Source organism: Periophthalmus magnuspinnatus, chromosome 17, assembly GCF_009829125.3.
Source record: "Periophthalmus magnuspinnatus isolate fPerMag1 chromosome 17, fPerMag1.2.pri, whole genome shotgun sequence".
Classification (NCBI taxonomy): Eukaryota; Metazoa; Chordata; class Actinopteri; order Gobiiformes; family Gobiidae; genus Periophthalmus; species Periophthalmus magnuspinnatus.
In genome coordinates, this window is record NC_047142.1 from 9,723,123 (window position 1) to 9,750,051 (window position 26,929).

The 26,929-nt window shown below is 37.2% G+C and overlaps 1 protein-coding gene across 2 annotated transcripts in view; it reads right to left on the reverse strand.

The window, feature by feature from the left end:
* The window catches only part of rock1 (Rho-associated, coiled-coil containing protein kinase 1), a 58,403-nt gene that overhangs the window by 12,513 nt on the left and 18,961 nt on the right, over window positions 1-26,929 (reverse strand). For both annotated transcript variants that reach the window (XR_004542516.2, XM_033981843.2), the window contains exons 2-20: window positions 19,042-19,123; window positions 14,670-14,770; window positions 13,911-14,048; window positions 12,607-12,782; window positions 11,802-11,886; window positions 11,578-11,722; window positions 9,208-9,346; window positions 8,949-9,040; window positions 7,128-7,287; window positions 6,030-6,102; window positions 5,788-5,876; window positions 5,110-5,158; window positions 4,438-4,573; window positions 3,977-4,068; window positions 3,266-3,512; window positions 2,228-2,334; window positions 1,997-2,147; window positions 1,188-1,348; window positions 220-404 (exon numbers count right to left, since the gene is read on the reverse strand). Coding sequence is in view for 1 of the 2 variants with exons in the window: in XM_033981843.2 (XP_033837734.1) it covers window positions 220-404; window positions 1,188-1,348; window positions 1,997-2,147; window positions 2,228-2,334; window positions 3,266-3,512; window positions 3,977-4,068; window positions 4,438-4,573; window positions 5,110-5,158; window positions 5,788-5,876; window positions 6,030-6,102; window positions 7,128-7,287; window positions 8,949-9,040; window positions 9,208-9,346; window positions 11,578-11,722; window positions 11,802-11,886; window positions 12,607-12,782; window positions 13,911-14,048; window positions 14,670-14,770; window positions 19,042-19,123 (2,408 nt within the window). In the remaining variant the exon portion in view is untranslated. The remainder of the gene's footprint in view (window positions 1-219; window positions 405-1,187; window positions 1,349-1,996; window positions 2,148-2,227; window positions 2,335-3,265; window positions 3,513-3,976; window positions 4,069-4,437; window positions 4,574-5,109; window positions 5,159-5,787; window positions 5,877-6,029; window positions 6,103-7,127; window positions 7,288-8,948; window positions 9,041-9,207; window positions 9,347-11,577; window positions 11,723-11,801; window positions 11,887-12,606; window positions 12,783-13,910; window positions 14,049-14,669; window positions 14,771-19,041; window positions 19,124-26,929) is intronic.

Here is a 26,929-nt window from a genome sequence, read left to right on the forward strand (position 1 = left end):
TAATGGTAACATGGACAGCAAACTTCTCTAACATTTCTGCAGACAACTATAGAACAGGAACAGAGCTCTGCATAATAAACCTACACACCAACAATGAAAGAGGTGATAAGGCAATGGGTATAAGATTAAATATTAATAATCTACTAATGTGGGGATAGAAAACAAAGAAATAGCAAACAGGCATTAAATCAAATACTGTAATAATATTGTGGTTCATACTTTGTGAGCTGTGCGAGCTGAAACTCCAGTGACCTCTTGGACTCCAGGGCTGTGTTGATGTCCTGCTTCATCTGCTTCTCAGAGCAGCGCAGACGGTCCACCTCATGAGTGCGGCTTTTTAAGTCGCCCTGCACCTGGCTCCTTTTGCTCAGCTCCTGCTCCAGCTGAATCCTCACACTCTTCACCTGCACAATCCCACACAAAACATTCATAAAAAACATAATATGACTTCATAATCATTACAAAAAATATGCATATATGCTACAGGTGTTTAACCAGCGATTTAACCATGGCACCACATGAGGCATGTGGTAGGATAAACTGTAGTTGTAGAGAGTTGGAAGAGGCGGCATGAGGCTGGAGAAGTTTATTTACATCAGTACAGACCCAGCACCCAGAGACATGAACCCTCAAACACATGGTGATAGGTTGTCCAGTCCAGTCTAGTCACAGTTTGGTCTCTGTTTGGCATTATACTTCTGATAATGTAGGACAAGATAACAAGGACTAGTCTGCTGTGCTGTACTGAGGCACTCACTGCCAGTGTAATTTCTCATGTCAGGCATAATATGCCTGGTGTAATAAATCTGATCATTGATGAGAAGATTTGTAATTCATTCAGTCCAAGTAAAGAAACTTTGGGTAAAAAATAAAAAAAATAGTGTCAATAATTGAAAACTCTACTAGAGGCTAGAATAGTAATATTCATCGTGTCTTCTTAGTAAAATGATTATACTAGATGCTAACACTTGACACCAACATTGCTGGAGATGTATTGGCTTAAAGTTCTCCTAGGGCACAATTGAGCTATATAATTATTTATTCTCATTGGTATCTGTTTGATTACCTGGCAAATTTTGTTTAAGATGTGGTCAGAGTTAGTGTAGAAGCAAGTTGTACTTTTATGGGCAAAAGTGATACAGTGATGTACTGTCTTGTGACAGGCTTATAAGAGCATCTACACCAACCTCATCTTCCAGGCGTTCCTTCTGCTTCATGAGCTGCTCCATCTTCTGGACCGACTGCTTCAGGTCAAACTCCAGCATGGAGCACTGCTTCTCCACCTCCACCACCCGGCTCTCCGCCCGCATCCGCGCCCCGTTCTCCTCTGACATCTTCTGCTGCACAGCTACAACACCAACGAACAGCCAAGGTTAAACCCTCAAAGTACGATCAACTGCTGTGTTTCAGATGACGTCTCAACATTCTACAGGCCAATGATATTCAATACAGACAGGTCAGCTATTGTTAAAACACAGTAATATGGAGAATTCTAGGGCGGCTAAGTCATCAATAGAAATGGTTCAATATCTGAGTTTACGCCTGTGTAATCCCTCAGTCGTCCAGGGTATGATCCATAGTTGTAGAAGTGACACTCCTACAACTATCGGTCCAGTTGACAGATTTGATTTTTTCTTTTACCATCTGAGAGTTTCTTTTTTAGATATATCTAATAGTATTAACATGTGATCAGATGATTCGCCCTCATCATCATCACTTTCTAGAATCTGAAAACCACCAATAAAACAAAATCTAAAAATATGTCTGAATGCAGAACTGGGGAAAATATATTATGAAGCAATATTTACACATCCCCATTCATTTTTCCCATGAACTTTGTGAAATGTGTACGTTAAAAAAGTTGACGCTGCAATAGAAGCATTTCACAATGGAACCCAACAGTGACCGCCCACTGTATGGTTCTGGACGTAAGTATCCCATAGATTAATATTAAAAGTTTGAAGTGAGACCCATAGGGAGCACTGCACTACCGTACCGTTCATTGCTGCGGACTTGGCCTCTTCGATGGACTCGTACTTGTCGGTGAGCTGGGCCCGTGTCACCCTGTGCTCCGTCTGCTCCTGCTCCAGCCGCTGCTGCAGGGTCTTCAGCTTGTAGTTCAGGTCGATCTCCAGGTTGTTCATCTCCTGCACAAAACATCACAAGACGATAAACAAATGATGACGGTGAGTTTCATATTTGCCGACTGAATTAAGCGGGTTCTTACCTTTTCTAAATGGTTGCTCCTCTCCTGTGCGTGTTTGCGTTCAGATTCCACTTTAGACAAACTGAGCTTCAAGTTTTTGTTGTCCTCTATTAGTCCGGCCATCCGCGCTAAAAATATAAATGTAAGAGACAGCACATATTTTAAATCAGTCATGCTATTGTGCAATGTGGGGAATGAAAAACTTTATATTGAGTATTTCACAGGAAAAAAGGTTATAATCTGAACATTCTCTCTTCAGAGTCAGTTACCAAAACACAATATTGTACCCACAAAAAAAACAGCTGGTAAAAAATATACATTTTTGACAATTTGTTAAATTTTCTTTTCTTTTTGGCTCATTTCTAAAATAATTTCAGATTTAATTTGCAAAAAATAAAATCAAAGACATGATGGTGGCTTTGCTTTTTTAAGTAACTCTATATTGTATGAGATAAGCTTCCACACATTATTCATATGTTTCAGGCAAATTACTTCTTTCTTTTGTATGACTTTTTAAATAACTTTTTGTTGCAGCCGTAAGGACCATCCATAGGCCTGTCACAATAATTACAATAATTACTATACTATAATTATAATTACTACTACCCGACTCGTTGAATATATGAAAGCTGGAGATATATACATATATTTTGGGGCTCAGTAATGAGGAGATGTCTGTTATTTTTGTTGTATTACAATAAGAGTTGGGGGTTGAATGTGTCACTTCTATGGCTTATTATTGCTTCATTCTATCTGTGGTATTTACAAAATGATTCACTGCTGCTTTATGGTTATGGTTATTTATTATTTTGGCGAGATTGTTGCCATTTTAACGTAGGATATGAGCTTTAGAGGGTTGAATAAATAACTTCTACGGCTAATTATTGGTTAATTTTGCCATTTTTGTGTTGCAGTTCAGAACTTTTAATTATACTGTATATTTAAAATTGGTTCACTCGGATTATCCTGCTTTGTGTCTGTGGCATAAAGTCGTTTCAATATTATGCAATAAATCGTGCTTCAAAATGTGGTACCCTCCCGACAGGCCTGGCCATTCACCTTGCAGTTCGTGGATCTCCTCGGAGCCCTGGCTGTAGTTCCTCCTCTCCGACTCCAGTGTGCTCTGTAGGACCAGGACCTCCTTCTCCAGCTGGGCCTTGTCCCCGTCGGCCGCCCTCACTCGTTCCTGGAGTTCGCGGTTCAGGCTCTCCAGTTGGCTCATGGTCTTGGCCATCTCCGACTGGTTCTTCCTCAGGCGCGCCGCGGTGTCCGACTCGGCTCTCAAAAGGTCGTTGGCCTCCTGCAGCTGTGGGATGGTACAAGTTTTAGAGATATGTGCAGCATTTTAGAATTATCTCTCATAGCAACGGTCCAGATCCGAAATCACTCAATCTACTTTCAACTTGGGTGTTTTCAACTCAAAGGTCTACAGCCAATCCTCAGTAAAAGCATGTGGTTTGGAGCAGAGTTTAGAAAAAAACAATTGAAATGATGAATGAATGAAAAAGTGTGTACTGTTTATGTTCAGGAAATTAATTTTAATAAGACAAAATAAAACAGAAAATCCTGATAAAAATTGGGATTCATTTTTATGTAAAATTGCCAGAGTTAGTTCTAAAGATCAAACCTATTTATGGTAACACAAAATGAATAAAACTGCAGTCAGGATGGTTTGTTACAGTAAGCAAAGGTAGCACAGAAAATGAACACCATGTTATTTTCTCAGTGAAAGGACAGGGGTGGGTATATTTACAATTTAAAAATCCACACCTGGTTTTGTAGCTGAAGGATCTTATCGTTTGAAGCCTGGGAGTTCTGACTGATTTTCCTCATGTCTTCAAGCTGCTCCTTTAATGTTGACACTAAAACACACAGAGGTTTGATACAAAAGTCAATATTTTACGACTTTGAAAGAAACAATACAATAACTGTTGCACAATATTAGTTCATATTAGTCATACGGACAGTTTAAAAAAAAAAAAATCTACAAAAATGACATTATATAACAAAGTATGACACATTTTTTCACTATCGAACCTACCTAGTCTGTGTGTCTTATACTTGTTCTGATACAGCTCAAGATCTTTCTAAAGCGGTTCAGGAAAGGTTCATTTCTGTCCTGTGAATGTGACTTTCTTAGTATCTATAATTGCTCAAGTGAGAATCTAGTTTCGATACTGGCTTTAGACTCAATTAGTATCTGATTTTTGATACTTTTGTCAGACACGTACCTTCGTTCTCCAGGTTGCGTCTCTTCTCCGCCTCCTGCTCGGCCTTCCTCTGAGCCTCTGTGAGCCGGTGCTGCGCCATCATCTTTTCCTTCTCCAGGAGGGACGTGCTGCCCTCCGCACTTTTCCTCTGGTTCATCTAATTCGGAAAACAGGAATGTGGCAATTAGAGATGCAATACTGATCAATAAAGTAAAAAGTCGAATAAGCAAATCACAAAGGCTGAAACTTTTTAATACAGAGAAACATAATCTTTCCTTAATCTTTTTTAATATTACATTATTTAATATAATTCTGGTAATTTTCATTATATTCATTCATTAGATCATTTTCTTAATTTCCTTATAAAGATTGTCTGCAGCACAATTTCCTCAGTAAACACTAAGTCCCTGTGTCGCTTTGGGGTCGTCTTAAATAAATCCTGCTCACCCTGTAGTTTTGACCTCTACAGACATGTTCTGAAATACATGCGATTCTTGTTTTAGTTTCATGGGTGATATTTTAATGTTTTTCCCAATTGTTAATGATCCTATGCACTGAACTGTTCATTTTAAAAAACAAAAACTAATCTAAACACAATTACATACAGATATCGCACCAAATAATTAATACTCAGAAGTAATGATTATATTCATATTGTTAATGACACCCAAATGAATGTATAATTTGTGTTACCTCTTCATCCAGTTCTTTCATGATCTTCTCAATCTTGGTATTTGAGGTCCTGTAAATTGGCAAATAAAAAATTACAATCACATTTGCATTCAGAAATTTACATACAAGAAGTCCTGTTTGTTTCAGGAAACATGAAACCAAATGGTAGAGAAGAGATTTGAAACGGCAAGAGAAGTGGATCAACCTTCTCTCTTCCTAATCTCTCTTAATTATTGTGCCCTTAGGCAAGACACTTTGGCAAACTGGCTCATGTGTGCATGTCATTGAGTGACAGCGTTTTATGATTGCCAGCAGAGGGCACAAGAACTGCTGTGGATCGGAGTAAGAGTGAAGCGAGCAAGAACAGCCAACTATCAAAAGTTGGATTACCTCCTTATGACGCCACAAAGTGAGAAAATGTTTGGAGCTGTAGAGTGAGATTGGCTAAATACGTAGGAATACTTAACATTTTGTGTACGTGACTGAAGCAAAACAACTGTTGTTACGAGAAAACATATTCTTAAACTTTTAACTTACATTGTGTGCATAGATAGAGCCTGGATTCTTCATGACTTTAAACTGAGTATCAACATTTCAGAGCACACAAAATAACCTAATACTTATGTTGGTTCAATGCCACTGTCCTCATTTGCATCTTGTTGTTGGTTTGAATATAATCACCATATCCTGGCCTCGTACCTGCATTTCTGCTCCAACTCATCCTTCAGCTGCATCTCACTGTGCAGCTGCTCCTCCAGCTGGTAGATCCTTTTTTGGAGGTTTTCAAGCTGAAACATGAATAAGTCGATCAATATTACACAAGGTAAAAAGAGAGAGAGACAGAAAAAAGAGGAGAGAGAGACAGAGAAGAAAGACAGACAGAGAGAGAAACAGAGCGACAGAGAGAGGGAGGAAGTTTGATAGAGAGAAATGGCACCCACATGGCTCTTGTCTTCCTTCGTGGTGCTGCTGCGTTTTTCAGTGGTTTTAGTGCTGGAGGGGCTGCGTAATAGGCTGAAAAGACAGAATAATGACTCATTGTTTACATTGTTATATTGTTTGATTACATTTTGGATATTAAAGTTTACGTGTGTGGTGTAAAAATCACAATTCTCAGGAATAGTTTTAACTCAAAACTGCAGTGCTGTGAAACGAGGAAGGCGAGTATTTAGATGTATTTGAGTATTTTCCGGCTCTTATAAAGGCTTTAACACATTGCTAGTATTTACAAGTATGAGTTTTTGGGTGTGTGCGATTAACAAAATAATTAGATGTAGAAGACATGCAACGCTCCAAGTATAAATATATTATAGTATACTCAAGTTACAAGAATAAAGTTTGATACCACAACTTTAAAGGTGTGCGCATGATGTTGTGAAATGAGTTTAAAGCAGAATCTTTTGAATACTTTACTCCACATTTTACTTCAAAATTACTAGATTCATCCACAGAGTACTCATCAAAATCATCATTTTACTGTTCCAAAATGTCACACATGAAGAGATCAGTTTTGCCTGTGATATAAAGCTGTACATTTTCAAGACAAGTTTCAATTTTTGTTAGTGACAACAGATGAAGAATATAATTTTTAAAAACTTCAATTCAGTTTATTTATATAGCACAATGAAGACGACGTCAGTTGCCCAAATTGATTCACACATAAAAAAAATAAATAAATAAAAATAAAATACAAAAAATAAAATAAATAAATAATAATTAAAATAAAATAAAATAAAATAATACATAGACTTAAAGAAAATGTTTGATATTTCTATAAATTAGTTGAATAAATAACTTGACTTATTATAGACACAAACTAAGTACTAAAGTGTTTTATTTGGCTGCTAATACAATACAAGTTTTTAATTGTATTGTACATTTAAAATCGTTTTTGTGGTATAAATCTTATGTATTGTGTCAGTGTCAAAAATTAGTTAATATTATCGTTCATTGTCTATATTTTCTTTAACAATATATCACACTTCAAAACGTGTTATCGCGACAGACCGAACAAATGTTTAAAATATCAGGCGACTTACTGCTGGCTGCTGTAGTAAGTGAAGCCTACGAATGGGAGCTGGTTGCCCACGAAGGCCTTGGGGATGGGGAAGGTCTCCTCCTCTCCTCGGTCCTCCTCGATGTCGTCAAAGTTACTGGTGTCGATGTCACTGCTCAGCTCTGGCACCACTGGAGCAGCCGCTGAGATGGACCACAGACACAGGGTTAGGCTCAGACGACTGTCACTTTAACCAGTTCATTTTAAAAGGTGCTGACTTGTCTCAAAAATGTGAAAAACAAAACAAAACTAGTTCATTTTAAATGGTTTGCAGTGGTTCAAATGTATTCCCCACCCGAGCATCCTAATTATTCACCAGGCTGAGTTTATGAGTGCCTTTCACAACTTTCACAGACCAGATCTTTTTGTTTGTACCAAATTTATTGTGCAATGCTGCTGAATCCTACGTGTGTCATTGATGAAGAAAAAATAAAATTGGAGAACAATGTACAGAGCAGCGGGTGTGGTGGTGAAAACGGGAAGGTGATTGGCAATATGGCGTGTTGAAAATAAGCAATTAAAATTTGCTCAAACATGCACAAATCACTTCAAATAACTTTAAAAAGCTAAACTGAAAGATGGTTAAAAGCTCTATAAAGTTGATTTTGCAGAGCTGCTTTAGCTTCTTACTTAAATCAAATAATTTTACTGTGTCGTGTTATGCAAAAAAAATCATTTGTCATAGCCCCAAATATTTACAACAAATAGAGACAAAACTGATAAATATACTAATCTTAAGAAGGTAGAAGGAGTTCGTTAGCACAGTGGGTGTTGAACAGTGACAGAAGTGCTGACGTTAGCAGACTGCAGTATTAAATATAAACCCAACAAAGACCTGTGCGCTGAACCAGATTTAGACCTTATCCTAATCCCCGCATCTGAGTCGAAACATGTTCACTTTATGTGTTAATGCAGAGATTAAGATTTTGAGTCACAAAAAAGCCCAAATATGACTTCAACTGGGTGTATATCAAAACACATTTTTTGTCTGGAGTAGGTCAAATGGAAACAGGATGGTGGGGAAAACAATGCAAGTCCACTGTCAAACGAGGACAAATATGGTGCATTTGAGCTACTGTTTGTTCAGATCACATTTAGGCGCACTATGTAACTTTTCAGATTTGAGGTGTTGTTGCATTGCCGAGAATGTCCCACCACATGGCATTAAACTTATACATCTTATATTTATTAAATTACAGATGTTTTTTTTAAATTATCAAAAGTATCTCTAAAGACATTCTTACTGTAAGTGGGGTAGCCTCTCCAAAAAACTAACCCGTAACTTGGTTTGACTTGGCCACGTGCTTGTCTCAACAGAGAAGAGTAATGAAATACGGTGGAACATTAGGCAAAGCTGGTAGAGCACCCTCTCCCCTTTACCAGAAAAGTTATGTAGTGAAGCTTTAAGGCCATGTTTAGAAACTTGTGGTCAGATATGTTTGGGTTTGACAATTATTTTTAACTAACTGATTTCAGAATAACAAAATGCTAATTACAACGTTACTTAAACATATTTAACAGTACTATATTACACAAAACTGTGAGCTTTAAGCCATGTTAAAATACTGTTACCTCCTAAAAACATATCTGGAGTTGTGTTTTGTTTCATTCTCAAGGTAGAACAGAGTGTTTTCCGTTCCACCTTATTTCTGAGAGAAGAACCCTGCCTAAATATGCAGGGTTTGTATGTTAAACAGGTGTGCATGAAACAAAACAACAACTTCAGAAATATTTCTGATGAGGAAACATTAGATCAGAAAATAGCATAATATGGGCCCTTTAAATGAGCACGAAAAATACTTACTCTCCCTTATGTTCTCCCACGTCCACTGGTCATTCTTAAAGAACGGGTGCCTCTTAATTTCATCCACACCATTGCGGCCCAACCGAACCTCCCTATAAAAGGAGAAACAAATCAGCATCCGTCCATTTGAACATGCAGTCCTGTCTAAGTGTTAAGATTCCTTCCATGCCATGAAACAAGCCCTGCTCAAACTAAGAGAGTGTCTCGAGATAAGGTTACGGGGCAAACATTGGGGCAATTATGGGGGCCATTATCAGACCTGTCAGTCAGAAAAGCACAGATGAGATTCTTGGCATCGTTGGAGATGTCGCTGTCGTCTGGAAACGTCAGGGCGTTCTTGTGGTTCATGATTTTGCTGTAGGTGCCCACCAGGGAGTCTGCATAGAACGGAGTGTCGCCTGTAAACAAAGAGAAACAAAACACACAAACGTGACTACACTGTAAGCAAGGCAAGTTTATTTGTACAGCACAATTCATGCACAAAGTAATTCAAAGTGCTTTAGTGCATAAGAAAGACATTAAAATCACAACACAACAAATAAAAAGATCAATAATCATCATAAAATTTGCATTAAAAGAGAAGAGTGCAGAATAAAAACCTTTCAGTCACATGCACAGCTGAACAGAACTGTTTTGAACCTGGATTTAAACATTGTCAAAGTAGAGGCCTGTCTCACATCTTCAGGAAGAATGTTCCAGGTTTTAGCTGCACGAAACTGAAATGCCGATTCCCCATGTTTAGCCCTGACTCTGGGGACTTCAGGGACCAGACATCTGCTGGAGCCCAGTGTGAGATGTTTCATATGGCACCAACATGTCAGAGATGTACTTTGGTGCTGGTCCGTGGAGAGACTGTAAAAATCACCTTCGACCCTTATGTGAAAGATTACACTGGACTTTTGATATAATTTTCTTATTATAAATTCTTCCAGGACTGAACATACCGGTAATTAGAATTGTTGATGTTTGGACGCTAAGCTAACACCTTCATTGAAAATGCATGAGAGCTAAAATATGGAAAGATACCAGTAATTGCTTGATTTGGCACCTTTTTAATTTAACTTGTTTAACTTTTTTAACAGTTTATTGTGCTTTCTGTCTGCTGTAGACATAAGCAGTGCTAAGCTTAAAGGTATTCATATCAAAGTTCAACAATTTCAAAGAGCTTATTTTCAGAAAAAGAAACAAAAATGATTGTATTTCATCATTCATTCATTTTTTAATTATGAAGTCAGACTTAACTCAGCTCTGCTCTGTTTTCTAACATTTATTAAGAATTTAAATACATAATTTTCATGAACTCTGCGCCAGTATTTATCAGTAAAACTGTATTTCAGGTGTAAATTTGATCAAACAATTCTCAAAAACTCATGTTGTCCAAAGTAAAGTTACTATAGCGATTTCAGCGTTTGCTCCAAAATATCTGGGCAGCGCAGTCTGAAAAATCGGCCTTGCAGATGTTCTGTTTCTGTTCTGTTTAAAAACACAGAAGGATGCATTTGTGAAATACTCAATATTCCACATTATCAAAACTACCATTTCAATATAATCTTGAATCTTACTTCTATCTGGCAGGTTTTACTTCACTTAAACATTTTAAATTGCTAAACACAGCTTTGGTATAGTACACAGACTCATTTTAGATGAAGCAACTGAGCAGAGCAAAGAATCATGGTCTATGTAGTTCCTTCTGCTTGAGATGATTCATCTTCAATAAAACAATGCATAATGGGTACAGGATCTCACTATGCTGTAGTCAAGCTAAATAAAAGTGATTATGTCATAACTCTACTCCAGGGTCCAATACAATTACAGTCTTATTCATCACTGTGGCATTTTGGCTGGTCTTATCCTGCCCCGTGGCTTTGTGCAACGTTTCAACATATTTGACTCTACAATATATACAATACTCTTTTAGATTTAAGTTGTCAGATTTTTAAGTGAAGATAAAAAAATAAAGACGAGTACACAAATTAGTCAAGTTTGCGTAATTCCCGTAAAAAAAACATGATTATTCTCAATTTGACCAGTTAAATAGCTCATTGGTACTATTTAGACTGAGACCTGACATTGGCATCCATAGGTTTTCAGAATAGCAAAAAATCTGAACTGTTGCCAAAGAATTTAACAATATGAAACCCATGAATACCACAAAACTGTCAACTGAACATTTGCATCCCTACATACTCTACTAGTCAAATGTTTGGACACTTTTTCATCAATGTTTCTTCTTTATTTCCATGATTATTCACATTGTAGTTTCTCAGTGAAGGCTTCACAACTATGAATGGTAGTAAATACAAAATAAACTCACAATAAAGGTTTTTTTAATTTATTTTAGATTTACAAAAATAACCACCCTTTGCTTTGATCACTGCTTTGGACACTATTTTAGTAAAGGGTGGATATTCTAAGTAACTTGAATATAAAAACATAAGAAATTTAGTTATTAGAGTCGTTTAACTTTTGTCATCTTTACTACACGACCCCATACATGTTGCACCATATATTTGAGAATCTAAAAAGTAGAAAGTGGTAAACAAAGGAAGGTGTGTCCAGATGTTTGACTGGTACTGCACAGTGATTGGCTATTGCAGATGGTACAGGTTTATCCAACTGTAAAACTTACCAACAAGCATTTCATATAGAAAGACCCCCACGGACCACCAGTCGCACTCTCTGCCGTAGTAACCGTCTCCTCCCTGGGATTTCAGTACCTCGGGCGAAATGTAATCTGGAGTGCCCACCGCCGTATCGCATCGTACCATACCGTCCTGTAGGCAAACATTTGGATTCGCCACTTAATCTCATTCTCATCGGGATTAGGGATGTTTTGCTGTTTTGGTGCAGTACCTTGTTCATTTTCATACAGGTCCCGAAGTCTGCAAGTTTTAAATGGCCTGTTTTGTCTAGCAACATGTTATCTGGCTTGACATCTCTGGAGAGGAAAAACGAAAAAAAACAAGTGAACAATGGCACTGTTAAACTGTAAAATACCGATGCTAGAATGTCAGAGAGCTGGGCTAATTGTAAATGGAGAAAATATGTGATTGAAAATGATCAGTGTAAACCTACTTTGTTATTTTAACTGCTGTATTTTTATTTTTTATAGCACTGTCGATAATTTCATTTAACTTTATTTATATCTAGGCCTGGCACGATAATGACTATAATTTTATGACTATATCGACTTGTCGCTCAATATATGACAGATTGAACAATAATTTTGATGGGGATATTTTATTATTTTTCTGTTCTACGATGACATTTGGGTTGTAAAGATTGTCTTATGAACTTCTATGACTTATTATAGATATAAATTAACTACTTAAGTGTAAAAATTCGATTCTGAGGGACAATTCTGTTTTATGGTTTAGTTTCAATATTATCGTTTATCGTCTATATTGACTACAGCAATATATCGCTCTTCAAAATTTGTTAGCGCCTACTTGTATGGTTTCGAGATGACTGGAAGAATAAAAACAAATATCTTCACACACAAGATTATAAATAATAGAGTGTAGCAGTAGTACTAAAACGTGCATAATTTTTGCAAAGTGTTCATTCTCACGTTTTTGTTTTTTTTGTTTTTTTTTTTACATCAGACGCCCTTCCTTCCTAAACCCACCTAACCAGTAAACTGACTTGAACCCTTTACCTGTGAATGAACCCCATAGAGTGGATCCCGTCCAGGGCTAGCACCACCTCCGCTGTGTAAAACCGCGCCCACTTCTCTGGGACGTCGTAGTTGCTCATTAAATTCACCAAATCTCCGCCGGGCATGTACTCCATCACCATGTAGAGGTAGCGGTCGTCTTGGAAAGCAAAAAAGAGCTGCAAAATAGAAAAACAAAGTGTTCAGAGCAAAGACGCATTTATGGGTAGGTCTGTCATGATAACATATTTTGAAGTTCAATATATCACTGTAGTAACTATAGACGATAAACGATAATATTGAAACTAACTGATGCCACTGACATAAAAACCCAAGAGCAGATTTAAACCACAAAAACTATTCTAAATCTACAATATTGTTAAAAAATCATGAGCTGCAATAAATAATCAGCAGAATGAGACACTTTAGTCATTAGTTTCCATGTGTAATGAGTCATAGAAGTTATTTATTCAACATTTTACTATTTAAATATTATCATATAGCCAGAAAATAACCAAAAATGTCCAAGTTGTGCAAAGAAAAAGTGCACACGATAAATACTGACCCCAAAAATCATAGTTCTATCCATCATGTATTGAATGTTAAGTCGATATAGTAATTAGTGTGACATGCCTATATACAGGATTATGATATAGGTTTAGGCAATAAATAATAATTAATATTTTTTGCAAGATAAAGGTGCACTATGTAACTTTTCTGGTGATAAGGCCAGCCACCTGCTTGTCTCCAGGAAAACGTTATTGCTTTGATTTGAATTTTTCTCAGTAAGGCATTAAATGTGACTTAATACTTTAAAAGACATGCACTGTTACTCTGAACAGGGTCCTCACTTCCCAAGTTTGACCTGTAATTGGATCTGGGGATGACGTTACCCGCTCGTCTCCGTGGAGATGGATAATTTTAATGCCATTCTGTGAAGCATTCTAGGCAAACGCAATAACAGCTCCGTGGAGAGTGTTAGTGCGCCTTTCAGTTAAATCAAAATTGAAACACTAAAGCAGGACAGACAAGTGCTGATATAGACTAAACCAAGGTCAAGACAAGATTGTGTAAAAAAAAAAAAGATATTACAGATACTGAATACTACGATAAAATATTTTTTTCAATGCCTGGTGGTTCCTAAATCAGCCCTACACAAATGTATTTTTAATCCTTTTATAGAAATAATTTACAGTGTTGTTTTTCTGGTTCTAGATAATTAATGCATCACACTAAGAAGTAGAGATCTATAAAAAAAACAAAAAAACAAGATAAAAGGGTATCCATAAGAGTCTAGTTCACATTACCTGCACTACCCAGGAGCTATTAGCAAACGCCATGATGTCCCTCTCCTCCCAGAAGAACGCCGAGTCCGACCTCTTGATCATCTCAAACTTACTAAGCAGCTTCATGGCGTAGACTTTGCATGTAGCCCTGTGTCTGACCTACAAGACAAAGGACAAAACAGTTACATTTGTGCTGGAGAATAGCTTAAAAAGGTCCTATATTTACGATTTCCTACAAGGTCATATTTATATTTACCAAGATTACTCATGTGAGCTTTAAGCCATGTTATAATGCCGTTACCTCATCACAAACAGACCTGGAGTTGTGTTTCGTTTCATTCACACATGTTTGAGTAACACTTTATTATTAGTCTGTTTGCATCTCCAAACTCAAAATGCTCTGATCCACATTGAGATGTCATGAAGCAGTATTTTTCAAGTTAACAGCTCCTTTTACCTTTTGTTCAGTAGAGATTGGGCAATTCCAGGGCTGAAATTATCCAAAGATTCTAGAGAAGGTGTGTGGAGTTTAAAAACACAGTGGAGCACTTCCTGTATTACCACATGACATCACAAGGTGGAACAGAGTGTTTTCAGCTTGAGCGAAGAACTCAGCCTAAATATACAGGATTTGTGTGTTAAACATGTGTGAATGAAACAAAACACAACTCCAGGTCTGTTTGTGATGAGGAAACAACATTATAACATAAAATAAAAAAACAGCGTCATATGAGCTCTTTAATATATTGCTGTATTTTAGTGCATCAAGTTTGCTCTTACCAACTGGACCTCCCCAAAAGCTCCTCTTCCAATGACTTTGACAACTTCATAGTCCTCTGCTTTCATGCGCAGGTCCCGTATTTTACTAATTGTTTCTTTATCTAAAAAACAAAGATACACTGTGAAACACTCATAATACAGTTTAAACCTTTTAGCATGAATAAAACATTATGTGGCTTAAGATTTGGGAATGGGTGTGTTGTATTTTTTATTTTTTTTCCCCTACTTGGCAAAACTAATTTCATGTGTCGGGAAATAATTTTAAGTTACATTATGCAACTTTTCTAGTAGACGGTCCGCCACCTGCTTGTCTCTATGTAAATGCTATCGTTTTTTTACTAGAATGTTACACAGTATGTGATTAAACGTCTTTATATCCATGGAGACAAGTAGGTGACAGCATCAGGCAAAGTTATAGGTCAGAACTGAAGAGGCGAGCCCATTTACAGCAAGAATGGACATTTGTAGGGAATACTAGGCGTTTTAGCGATAAAAAATGTGGAACATACCAGGTAAAATAATAATACTACCAAAAAAGTGACACGGTGCACCTTACTGAATGACAAAAGTGGTTTGAATGTTAAGTATTTTAATAAGTTGATCTGAACTGTTTACCTCCCTAACCCTATGAATGGATGCTTCTGTCACCACCGCAGGCGTGTATATCTTTTGATGTAGCCATTTATGAAAGTGAACACATAATGAAATGATGTAATGCTGGAGTGCAAATGTGCAATAGACCATAAAGCCTGAGCTATCACTTTAAACTCTGAGAACCTCCTCCCTGCTGACACTGCTTCCCTCGGGGCACAATTCAGGCCCTGTTCAGTGAATTTAAACACTCTAGGGATCCTTTTCAAATGAAACCAGTCCCAAATGACACAAAATATTCAAAAATAGGCACAGATTTGAACTCAGGATTTTGTGAGAGACTATATAATGTTCAACAACAACAAGTTCAACCATGCAAAAGATAATACGATCCAGGTTAGGGCTGATGAACGATTTGGGGAAAAAAATATCCAAATGTGATTTTTCTGACAAGCATCCAGATTTGATTAGATTTGAAATGTATGTTTTAATAATAGAGTTGTGTTTAAAGTTCACATTTTAAACACGTCCAGAGGAAAGACTGAAATATGAACTGACAAACTAACACAAGAATCACATTTCAGAACATGTTTGTACAGATCTAAACTACAGGGTTAGCAGTTTTTATGCAGAGTAAGACAACATATTTTGATGCTTGTGGAAGAAATTTTGGTATTTTTAAAACGGCAGCATTTGCTATGTCCATTTGATTTCAATTACTCTTGCAGGCTTAATCAAGGTGTAAAAAAAAAAGTGTAAAGATAGCAGTTTCCTTGAGGCAGTGCAGGCCACCGAGGACTCACAAGACCCATCCATTAGTCCATATCAGTCAATGCATTTCAGTCAGTTGGAAGAGATACACAAGAGAACTGTAGCAAAAGTAATTGAGGAGATGAGCAATGGCAGATTTAGCCACAGGGGTGAGGTGGCTTAGGTCATGATGTTTTTTTTCATTCTATTCATTACAGGTAGGGATAGGGTGATATGACATTTTAAAGGTCTGATAATCCTGACCATAATGTTTTGTTTAGTGGTTTGAGCAACATGTCTGTACTGGGGAAATACGTAATACATAAAATAACTATCAGTGTATTGTAAGGAGTAGGTAGAAATTCAGGAACTTGTTGCGTCCTCACTTTTACAGTGTTGTGTAGTTAAGAAGCAACACCTTCAACCTTTCATTCCCAGACTCAGAACAAAATATATGACTTAATATCTAAAAAAGGTGTTTGTATATGATTTTTGCTTGTTATGCACTACTCTACTGTGCAGACTTTTGGGAAAACACAGATCAACATGGGAAAACTTGTAACCTTTAAATCCTAGGACAGACAGATTCAAACTGACTTTAAACTGCTTCATTTATATTATTTGTGATGTGATAAAACCACAAAGATTCAATGAACACAAGGCTGTGGGAAGAACTGCTGTTAATACTGTCAGGAAGCCTATACTACGTGTTGATACTGTGGCATTTTAATACCACTGTACAAACATAATCGTCTAATCCTCGTTTATATGTGTTTTTTATAAAGGTCAGTTGTGTCCTATCTTTATCATTGGGGCTTGCCACAGTGACCCACTGGCACAGTCTTTGGACAGGTTGTACAGATGACTCTTTTGTGGTGCAATCAACCCCACACTCGCAAGATCTGAATGGGTACTCACCAGTTGGCGAGTGGCAAGGTTTCCTGAAACTATTTACATTACATACATTACTTCTATCAAACGTTTGGAGTAAGGCTGCACGATATGAGAAAAACAAGTAATTCGTAATTGTAATTTGATACTGGGACTGTAAGACCAGTTAGATTAAAACCAAAAAGTGCCTTCATTTACAATTTAGCTTCTGTCAATAAAAAAAATCTTTGAGTTATTTTTTAAAATGAATGATTGAGCTGTTTGAAACTCTACACTTTAACTCGCTCTGATTACCTGCCCTTGACTTTGGATTTACCATTATATGTTTCTCTATAGCTGTTGTATCTTCAGTGAAACATGATTAGAGCTGCACAATTTATCGTAACACAATAAATATATCACCCTCAGAAGTTACGTTAGCTGGCATATGCTAATGGTTTTTAGTCGCTATAAAAAGCAAATGACCGGAAAAAATAACCACTGGGAACGATGAGCGGGAGAAGATGTTGGAAAAAGATATTTTGTGAACAATAAAACCAACATCTTGACTGCTATATTAATTTGATAGATTATATAAATAATTGTTCTTGTCTAAATATGACTTAATAATAATAACTATTCTCGGAAAGCCAAAGTCTTTAAAGTACTTTTATGTTGTTGGAACGTAAACACATCTCACACACACAGCGTTTTGGAGACAGTGGGAGGGTATCCTCAAATTACACACATCAGGTGCGATATGAAGAGATAGCGCGGTGGGTTCTGGCTTTAGTTGTCTGCTGAATGAGTTATAATGGAAAGATAACTGAAGGAATCGTGTGGCAACTGGACTGTATTAACGGTGAATTATGGATCCACGTGTTTAAACCTTGTGTCTGGACTGGCTGCATCTGTCTTACATCTGATGAACGATGGAATTAATATCAACACGACGCTACTCAGTAAAGTGCTTACATACTGCGTAAAAAGCGGTCTCCTTCATGTTTGTGCACCAAGTTCAACTTCAGCCCAAAAATGAACAAATACTATTGACCAGGACAGTCTTGGTTAATCAGAGGTTAAATAAAAAAACAGCTGACGCATGAGAAGTTATTATGAGCGGAGATTATTATGACGATTTACGCTGCGGGCGAAAAGAAAAAGTTTGTGGGCTGCGGAGGCACTGATGACTCCTGATGCTCAACATGTGGTAAATCAAAGGATGGTTGGGTTTACTCCGTCATCAGATAAATGTCATTCAAGTCTGACGGCCAACGTGAGCGGCAAAGAAGAGGTCTAGCATAACCTCAGAATAACTGCAAGGGTCTCGTCCAAAATTAGCCTTGATTTAGTTCTGGTTTTCAATTTGACAGTTAGGTCTGTCATGAGAACATATTTTGAATTTCGATATATAACGCTGAAGTAAACAGACGATAAACGATAATACTGAAACCAATTTATGCCAAAACTATTCTAAATCTATAATATTGTAAAGTAAATCATGAGCTGCAATAAATAAACAGCAGAATGAAACACTTCGTTCTTCATTTGCATCTAAAATGAGTCGTAGAAGTTATTCATTCAACATTCTACAGCTTAAATCGCATCGTGCTGCCAAAAAATAACCAAAAATTTCCCAGTAGTGTGAAGAAAATGTACACACGATAAATACTGACCCCAAAAAATATTGTTCCAGCTTCATATATAGAACAATATGTGGATATAGTGATTATCATGACTAGTGAAATTAAAGCATGTCATTTTTCTTTGTTTTATTATAACTAAAATGAGTGAAGTGCATCAAAATATGGTAATAATATCGATATCGCAGTTCTTCATAGCCATATCGCACGTCTCCAAATGTTTGCGATAGTCCTAGTTATAAGTTTAAATAAAACGACATCTGCAGGTTTGTGGGCGCTGCTTAACGCGAAAGCCCTCACGATAGACATCATATGGGTCACAAGCACTTTATGAAAGCCTCTTTGTTGGGGACACTGGGCAGCAGACAGCCATTGTGTCCGACCGCACACTGAAGCGCTGACCCAAAAACCCTCTCCTCCTCCTCCACCCTCCTCCTCCTCCTCTTCTGCGCCCGGGTGGTTCACAGAGCCTACAGAGCGCTGGCACAAATGGTTAAGGCGTAGTGGGCAGTACTTACATCTATTCAAGAAATTGTCAATGCTCTTGTTTTTCCTCAGGGCAGGAAAGTCCAGGTCGTACACCAGAGCATCCAAGCCGTCCTGAAAGAAAAGAGAACGGGGTTATTCAGCGGTCTGCAGCGGGCTTTGACAATATCGCCAACAAATAAAAATAGCATAGCACTTATAGCATTTTAACATCTAATTCAGATTTTTCTTGACAAGTAAAAATGGTTTAGATTGTTGTTTTTTGTTTACAGTGCACATTTAAAACATGTGCAGGGGTATTCACATTTGAGAGAAGACTGAAATATGCACTACTGAACTAATACAGAGTTAGTAAAGGGGCAGCAGTTTTTATACACAAATATAAATTCAACCATTTTAAATTAACATTGGTAATCATTTATGGCCAATTAAGTGCTGCAAATTAGCTCCGTCTACAAGAACTATGATGAATGCATCTGACTACTGCGCTATACTGTCTTTATTTTTGTATCAGTCCATATACAAACAAAACAAAAACATTTTAAAAGTCCCACATTACACAAAGCTCAAAATTATCTGTTCCACCTTGTGATGTCATGAAGCGGTAGTTTGAGTTAACAGCTCCTTTTACATTTTGTTCAGGAGAAATGGACAATTCCAGGGCTGAAATCATCCAAATGATTATAGTGAAGGTGTGTGGAGTTTAAAAACACAGTGGAGCACTTCCTGTATTACATGACATCACGAGGTGGAACAGAGTGTTTTCTGTTTGAGAGAAGAACTAGGCACTTTAAATGAATCAATAATGATAGGTGCACTTTAAAACGAAATACCGCAATGCTATGTAGAAATATTACTTTGTGTTTTTGTAGTTAGGGCTGATCACTTATTCCAAAATAACATGACTGTGTGTGATAGATATAAGACTAAAGTATAAAACATGCTAACACACTTTCAGAGCTATCCATAAGGTTTCATTTGTCTAATCTCATGTCACAAAAAAATTACTTCAATCAGTGTTTCCCAGAGGTTTATACTGAACCATGGTGGCACGAGTAATTTATATTAAAATAATTTTATTTTATACACTTTTTGAAATAGAAATGCCACTACTGACTGTAATGTTTGCTTTTATTGTTTTTTTTTTTTTTTTGTTTTTTTTTATCAGACTACATATAGTTACTTGTGGGGGTAAAATACTATGGAGGGTCACCTATTGATGACAAAGACTGAATTTAATAGTTTTGGGGTTTTTTGAGCTCAGGATAGAATGTCAAACAATGATGCATTAACCAAACATTAAAAATAAATAAATAAATCAAATCCATGAAAGTGCCGTGGAACAACCCGCTAAACTGAAACTGCTGGGTCACTACTGTGCATCTGTGTCTCTATAGAAAACCTTTGAATGAACAATACACAATTTTGTATTATTTTAAAATCTCCACAGCTTTAATATTAAGCAAACTGAAAATTCTATGTTGAACTGTAATGTCACAAACACGACCTCTAATGAGCATTCTGTAATTGTAAGCACACGTAATAAATTAGCATCTTAGCACATCGACCACGAGTTAACCTCAAGTGTTAAAAAGTGATATTAACTGTCTGTACCCATCTGCCAAAATGGAGTTTCCCAAGAAGCTAACGTGTCTGATTTAGCTGCTGCCAGGCTGATGGTATCGATAGCAGAAAGGGCAGTTCTCAATCTGCTTTGAGACAAGTGCATACAGAGCCAAACTCATCCCCAGGAGCTAGCGTCAGATGCTACACAAAATTATGTTTAAACTATGCACCAAATCAAGTCACGCCTTAAGATAGCATAGCCCACATTTACAGCTAGAATCAAAGGAGAAAATAAAATCGTCAAATAATGAAAAGTGTAAAATTCATTGGGCACATGGTTTAGAAAGGCCTAATCTAATCACACCTGATTAAAACAAACTATTCAAATACAGATAAAGTGTATAAAGATTAAACTGCTGACCAAGCAAATATTATTAGACTAGTAACTGCAAGATACAATATAGCTTAGCATTCACCAAGAGTATTTCTTTTTGACATATTTATATAGTCAAGTTTAGGCTCCTTGTATTGAATATACATTTTGTGTTACTTTTCTGTGTGCATGATTTAAATGGCTCTTACGTTGGCATCCATTACTTATTATTAGAGTTGGCAAAATATCTTGACTTGAGAATTTCAATAGGCTGTAGTGTTTTGGACAGTATTGTATGAACATTGCCGAAATGCTGAACACATGTTCATTGAATATGTATGTGTATCTTTGTGGGTTTTATTTATTTATTTTTTTTACAAACTTTAGTGCTATGATGTAGTTAAAGTAGTTGTCACTGTTTAATCAATAATAGCCCTAACATTTTAAGTGTAGAGGTTTTGCTGTACAAATGTACATTTATTAATAAAACTAGTCTCATTCTCGGAAACTATGTGCAGTATATACACTATTGATAAAATTAGATAAGCCTGCTCTTGGTATTGTGATGAAGCATGTTTCATACTGTATCAAATTTTGCACTGAAAGAGAAAATTCTACATGATCGCCAAGTTCTCTGGGTGAAATGAAGGTTTAAATACATGACTCAAATGTTAAAATTATCCTAGAACCGGATACAGTGTGACGTGAGGATCATGGGTAGTACTGGCAGGATTGAGTGTAATCTTCTATAATCCAGAGTGGCTAAACGAGCCTGGCACAAAGACACGCCATCACAACAACACGCTCCTAACCCTCTGAACTGCTGTTAGACACATATTAAAGCATCTCCTGACCGTGTCACCAGTCTCTTCACTTACATTTACATTACTCAGAGAAAACATATGCTTTTCTTGGGCATTGTATTAAACTATAACCTAAGTTAGGGCTGGCAGACATGTCGAATATCAGATACTAATTTAAGCAAGTATTGATATGAAAAAAGTAATATTCACAGGACAGAAACAAACCTTTCCTCACTTTAGAACAGTGCCACTCAGCGTCCCCTAAAGGTCCGCGAGAAAATAATAAAACACTGAGATAAATAAAATAACATTTTATTTCAGTGTTCTTCAAATTTTCACTTGATAAATTGCTGTACATGTTCAGTTAAACCTGCATATAAACAATTGAAATTAACTTTAGCTCTTATTCCATTTAGTCTATTTCACCAACGAGACAAGCACTTAGCTGCTTGTCATTCATAAATTCACTGTGTATCAATACTGGAGACAGGACTTTGTAAAAGTGCCTCGTCCAACTTCAGATTTTCAATTTGAAACACTTAACGTCCCATTTAACAAGGACTGGACTCTGAATACAGCGTGAAAACAAATACACAAATAGAAAACGTCCCCTTCAAAGACACGTGTGCAATGAGAAAACTACCATGGGGGCTTTTCTGCAGCAGCGCTCGCAGTCGCAGCTTTATGTCTGCACACACAGGACGGCTGTATGAGCTCAGGGTACGAACACAGAGGCACAACACATGCCACAAGGGGACGTCCAACAGAACAAGAAGATGGTAAAGAACGGTCTAGGAGCGAGGAGCAGGAGACAGGTGAGGAGGAGTGGCACGGTGTCTCCTGCCTCTCTTACCTCTGTTTCTATCCTTAAATAAGAAGCCCTCTTTTTTGTTGAGGCAAAAATAGTTGTCACTCACACATATGAATATTAGAGAAGTGTGATTAACGTGTTTAAGTCAGATCTTATAAACTACTTTGAATATTTGTAAATGTTTTCTTTTTCCAGTAACACTCCTGTATAGACATTTTCTTTTGGTCTTAGTAATTAAACATGAATAAGTGCAATCTTAATCAAAGTCTTTGTTTGTATTGGAGGTGTGGGTCGTGTTTAGAATGATCTGCAAGTATAACACACATAGACTAGTATACACTCATGGAACACTATGGAACCTACCTGGACGACAAGTTGAACACAAAACCTCCGAAGATCTTTATTTTACATTTTGTTCATTGTAAACTGCAATATTGATCTGCAGTAATAGTAGTAAGAATCGGATTTTAATATAAGTGCATTTATTGTGGAAAATGTTTACATGACATTTCTGAACCCTAAATTTTTGACTATGAGCCTGAATGTTTTGAATAATCACAACTAAGTACAGAAAAGTAGGCGGAGATAGGGGATAGGTGAAAACAGGAATCTTCTGAGCACTCAACACAGGACAATACAGGATAACTCAAACATGCTAATCAGGGAACACCGCTATGACACGATTAAACACTCATAAGATGACTTTACACAATATCCCCTTTAAGGCAGATTTATTGTCTGAATAAGTATGACATTATTATGCAAATGAACAATGCCATTCATATTCATGCGCAGTTAGAATCAAAGCAGGGATCCGGTCTTTCTTGTTGTTACCGTGGACGATCCTGCGCTGGAGCCTGATGGATCTCTTTCTGCGACTCAAAGCAAAACAATGATGACACACTGTGAATCAGCAGCTCAGCTAAGGCACAATCCTCTTAAATAACGTGGGACGCGTAGGTCGACAACACGCCGCCCCCCCTCCTCCCAGAGACGCCCAGCCCGAGGGGACGCGTTCACGGGCAAATGCGACAGGCGTCTGGAATCGAGGTTTTCAACAGATTTCTACTGAAACCACGAGTGATTACACATTAATGAAGCAAAAATAAACCCACCATCTATGTTCATATTAATGCAAACACAGAGTTGTGGTGGGGGCGAGGACTCATGCAAAGGGCCTGGGTTTGTTTCCAGGGTCGCCCAAGCCTTTCTGTGTGGAGTTTGTGTGTTCTCCCTATGTCTGTGTGGAGTTTGTGTGTTCTCCCTGTGTCTGGGCGGAGTTTGCATGTTATCCTTGTATATAAATAATGAAGATAGAAATTCATAATTAAACCTTCTTCAGCTTAAACCTCTTCATACAACACAAAAATAACAAAACATTCCCACCAATACAAAGAAAAATTCCCACGATAAATATTGAATCCCAAAATGTATTGTTCCATCCATCATGTACTAAACGGTAAGTCGATATAGTAATTATCATGACGGGCTTATCCTGACCTCGCGTTGCCTTGGAGACGAGTCCCCGAGTGCTGTACAGCAGTAGCTCACACAGACAGCTCACTCCAGCGATTGAAGGACGGGTCAAATCCAGAGAATGAATTTCCCTCGGGAGGTATCAGTAAAGTATATCTTCGGTTAAGTAGATAAAAATAAGGAACGAATTTGAGTGCTGAAACTTAAATTCTACATTCAAAAGATGTTGTAGAAAGATCATTGTGGTATTGAAAGTTTGATATTTAACCATTATAACAACACTAGGCCTGTCACAATAGAATATTTTGAAGTTCGATATATCGCTGAAGTAAATATAGATGATAAACGACGATATTTAAACTAATTTATGGCACTGACACAACAACCCAAGAGCAAATTTAAACCACAAAACTTATTCTAAATCTGCAATATTGTTAAAAAAAAAATCATGAGCTGCAATAAATAAACAGCAGAATGAAACACTTCGTTCTTCATTTGCATCTAAAATGAGTCAGTTTGTCAGTTTGTTAATTCAACCTATTACATCTTAAATCTTATCATATAGCCCAAAAATAACCAAAAATTTCCCAGTAGTGCAAAGAAAAAGTACACATGACTGGCCTGGGCGACACTTGTGTATTTCTTATTCACATTTTTCTCTAACATAGCACAGAATAAGTTGGATTGTTAAATTATACTGCTGACATGTGTCAATATAAGGCAAAAAGCTCAGCCACATTTTCATCAGTTTACCCCAGGGCAGATGGGGCAGATGTAAGCCACTTCCCATTAACACAAACAAATATGGACATAGTAAATTCAACTCAGATTTGAACGATTATTCAAAAATCTGCAGTGTAATCTCACGTTTTGTGTTGCCAATGTTCGTGTGTATCTCTTGTTTAGTTGCCATTGATTCAGTGTAAACAAGCTTGGATGTGTGGCAACTATAGGTTTTTCAAGAGCTCAAAAAAACAAAAAAAAACAAAAACAACCTGCAGCATTAAAAGGAGGCTTAACAAATCCAATAATTTACCACAGTGCGCAAAATACATAGCACATATTTATCAACTTTCATATGTTTTTAGGCCTCATGATAATCACTATATAAAAATACATTTTCCAACAAACACATTCATTCATTGCTCATCCAGTTCATTCACTAATGTTTCAGATTTTCCGCCTGGTGACATCATTACTTGGTTATAATCCAGGAATTGCTCCTCTAGGTTTTTACATGATGCATCTCGACTCACAGCCAAGTCGTTTGCCCTAATTAAACTGCGTAACCAATTGGCAGCAGATGGGAATTTCCCGGTATTCCAAATCTGGTCAGTTTTTCCATTTACAGTTAGGACTCCTTTTGCATTTGTGTTTTTTATAGTCGCAGGTTCAAACTAGGCTAGGCTAATAATAGATTTTTAATTAAGAATGAGATTTGGTCGTGTTTAATTGCCAGTTATATGCTTTAGATGTTTAAAATGGAGTTCTCAGCCAGTTTGGAGGAAGCTAGGAGACTTGTTGCCTTCTTAAATACTTTACAAAGATGTGAGTGTGGTTAACGGTGAATCTCCGTATTTCAAATGTGCTTGATTGACAGGTGGATTAGCCAATCGGGGACAGGCATCGGAAAGAATAAAGGAAAAAAATATCACAGGGGGCGGAAAAACATGGCAGATTTTTTTCAGAATCAATAAGCACTAAATTCAGTTAAATTTGATTGTATTTGTAAATCATAGGTGACCAATGAGCTTCTTCGTCCAATCAGATATGTTTATTTCAGTGACATCTGACTTGAGCCGCAGAGGAGGGCATGAGGACCAGACGGATATCAATCTATAGAAAAAATACGGAGAGATATCATTCTGGATTTGCAAGAGAAGGAGACTTGAGAAATAAATTGGGATATTTTTTGTGTTAAATGGCAAAGATTATTATTATGTTCATAAAATCAAAAAGTAAAGCCATTTTGATCTTGTTTCTGGAAGCAAAAATGAGCTCGATCAATACTAAGAAAAAAATATCACCCAGCTCTAGTCTAAAAGTATTTTTCAAGCTACAATATCACACTTTAATTCGTCATGTGAAGCGCCTAGAGAATACCATTAACCATTAACCATTATCTTAACTTCCCAGCTGTAAGAAAAGCGTCAGACCTGCGGAGTCCATTAAGAGTACGACAGATCGCCCAGGAAAAGACCCCCCGGTGACCACGCACACTATCCCTTAGCCCGAGCGCTCCAGGACCCTAATCACAAGGCTCGCGCTCAGTAATGCACGTTTGCATAACTTCCTGCCACAGAGAACTCTGGACGGCCACAGTAACATTCCTCAACAGGACTGTACGCGTCAGAGAGCTATTTTAGGTATGTGGCCAAACAAGCTCTCAACAAAAAGTGAAGGGAGGGAGAAAAATCCCATCCCAGCTTCAAGTACACAGTATAGTAAGTCCAAGAGAGAAAGGGCCAGGGTAGTGCTGCTCAAAGTGTGGTGCGCGGGTCCTCTGCAGTTTGAATTTTTGTTTAATTCAGAGACTGTTCGATTCACGTTTTGTACCTTATCAAGATATTAAAATGTCAAACTCTATTTCAATACTAACAAATGGACTTGATACTCAATACCGATTCCGGTACATTGATGATAATTAAAAAAACAATCTTTATTTAGACAATACACTTTGATTTTCAACATTAAATGGTCGTACATGGTAGATGACCACTAGTCTATGTGTCTTATACTTGTTCTGATACAGCTCAAGATCATCACGTTCATTTCTGTCCTGTGAATGTGACTTTTTCAATATCGATACTTGTTCAAAGGATTATCTGATTTTAGATACTTTTGACAACCGCACTATATTAACCATTGTTTCCGAAGGTTGGTGGTTCGAA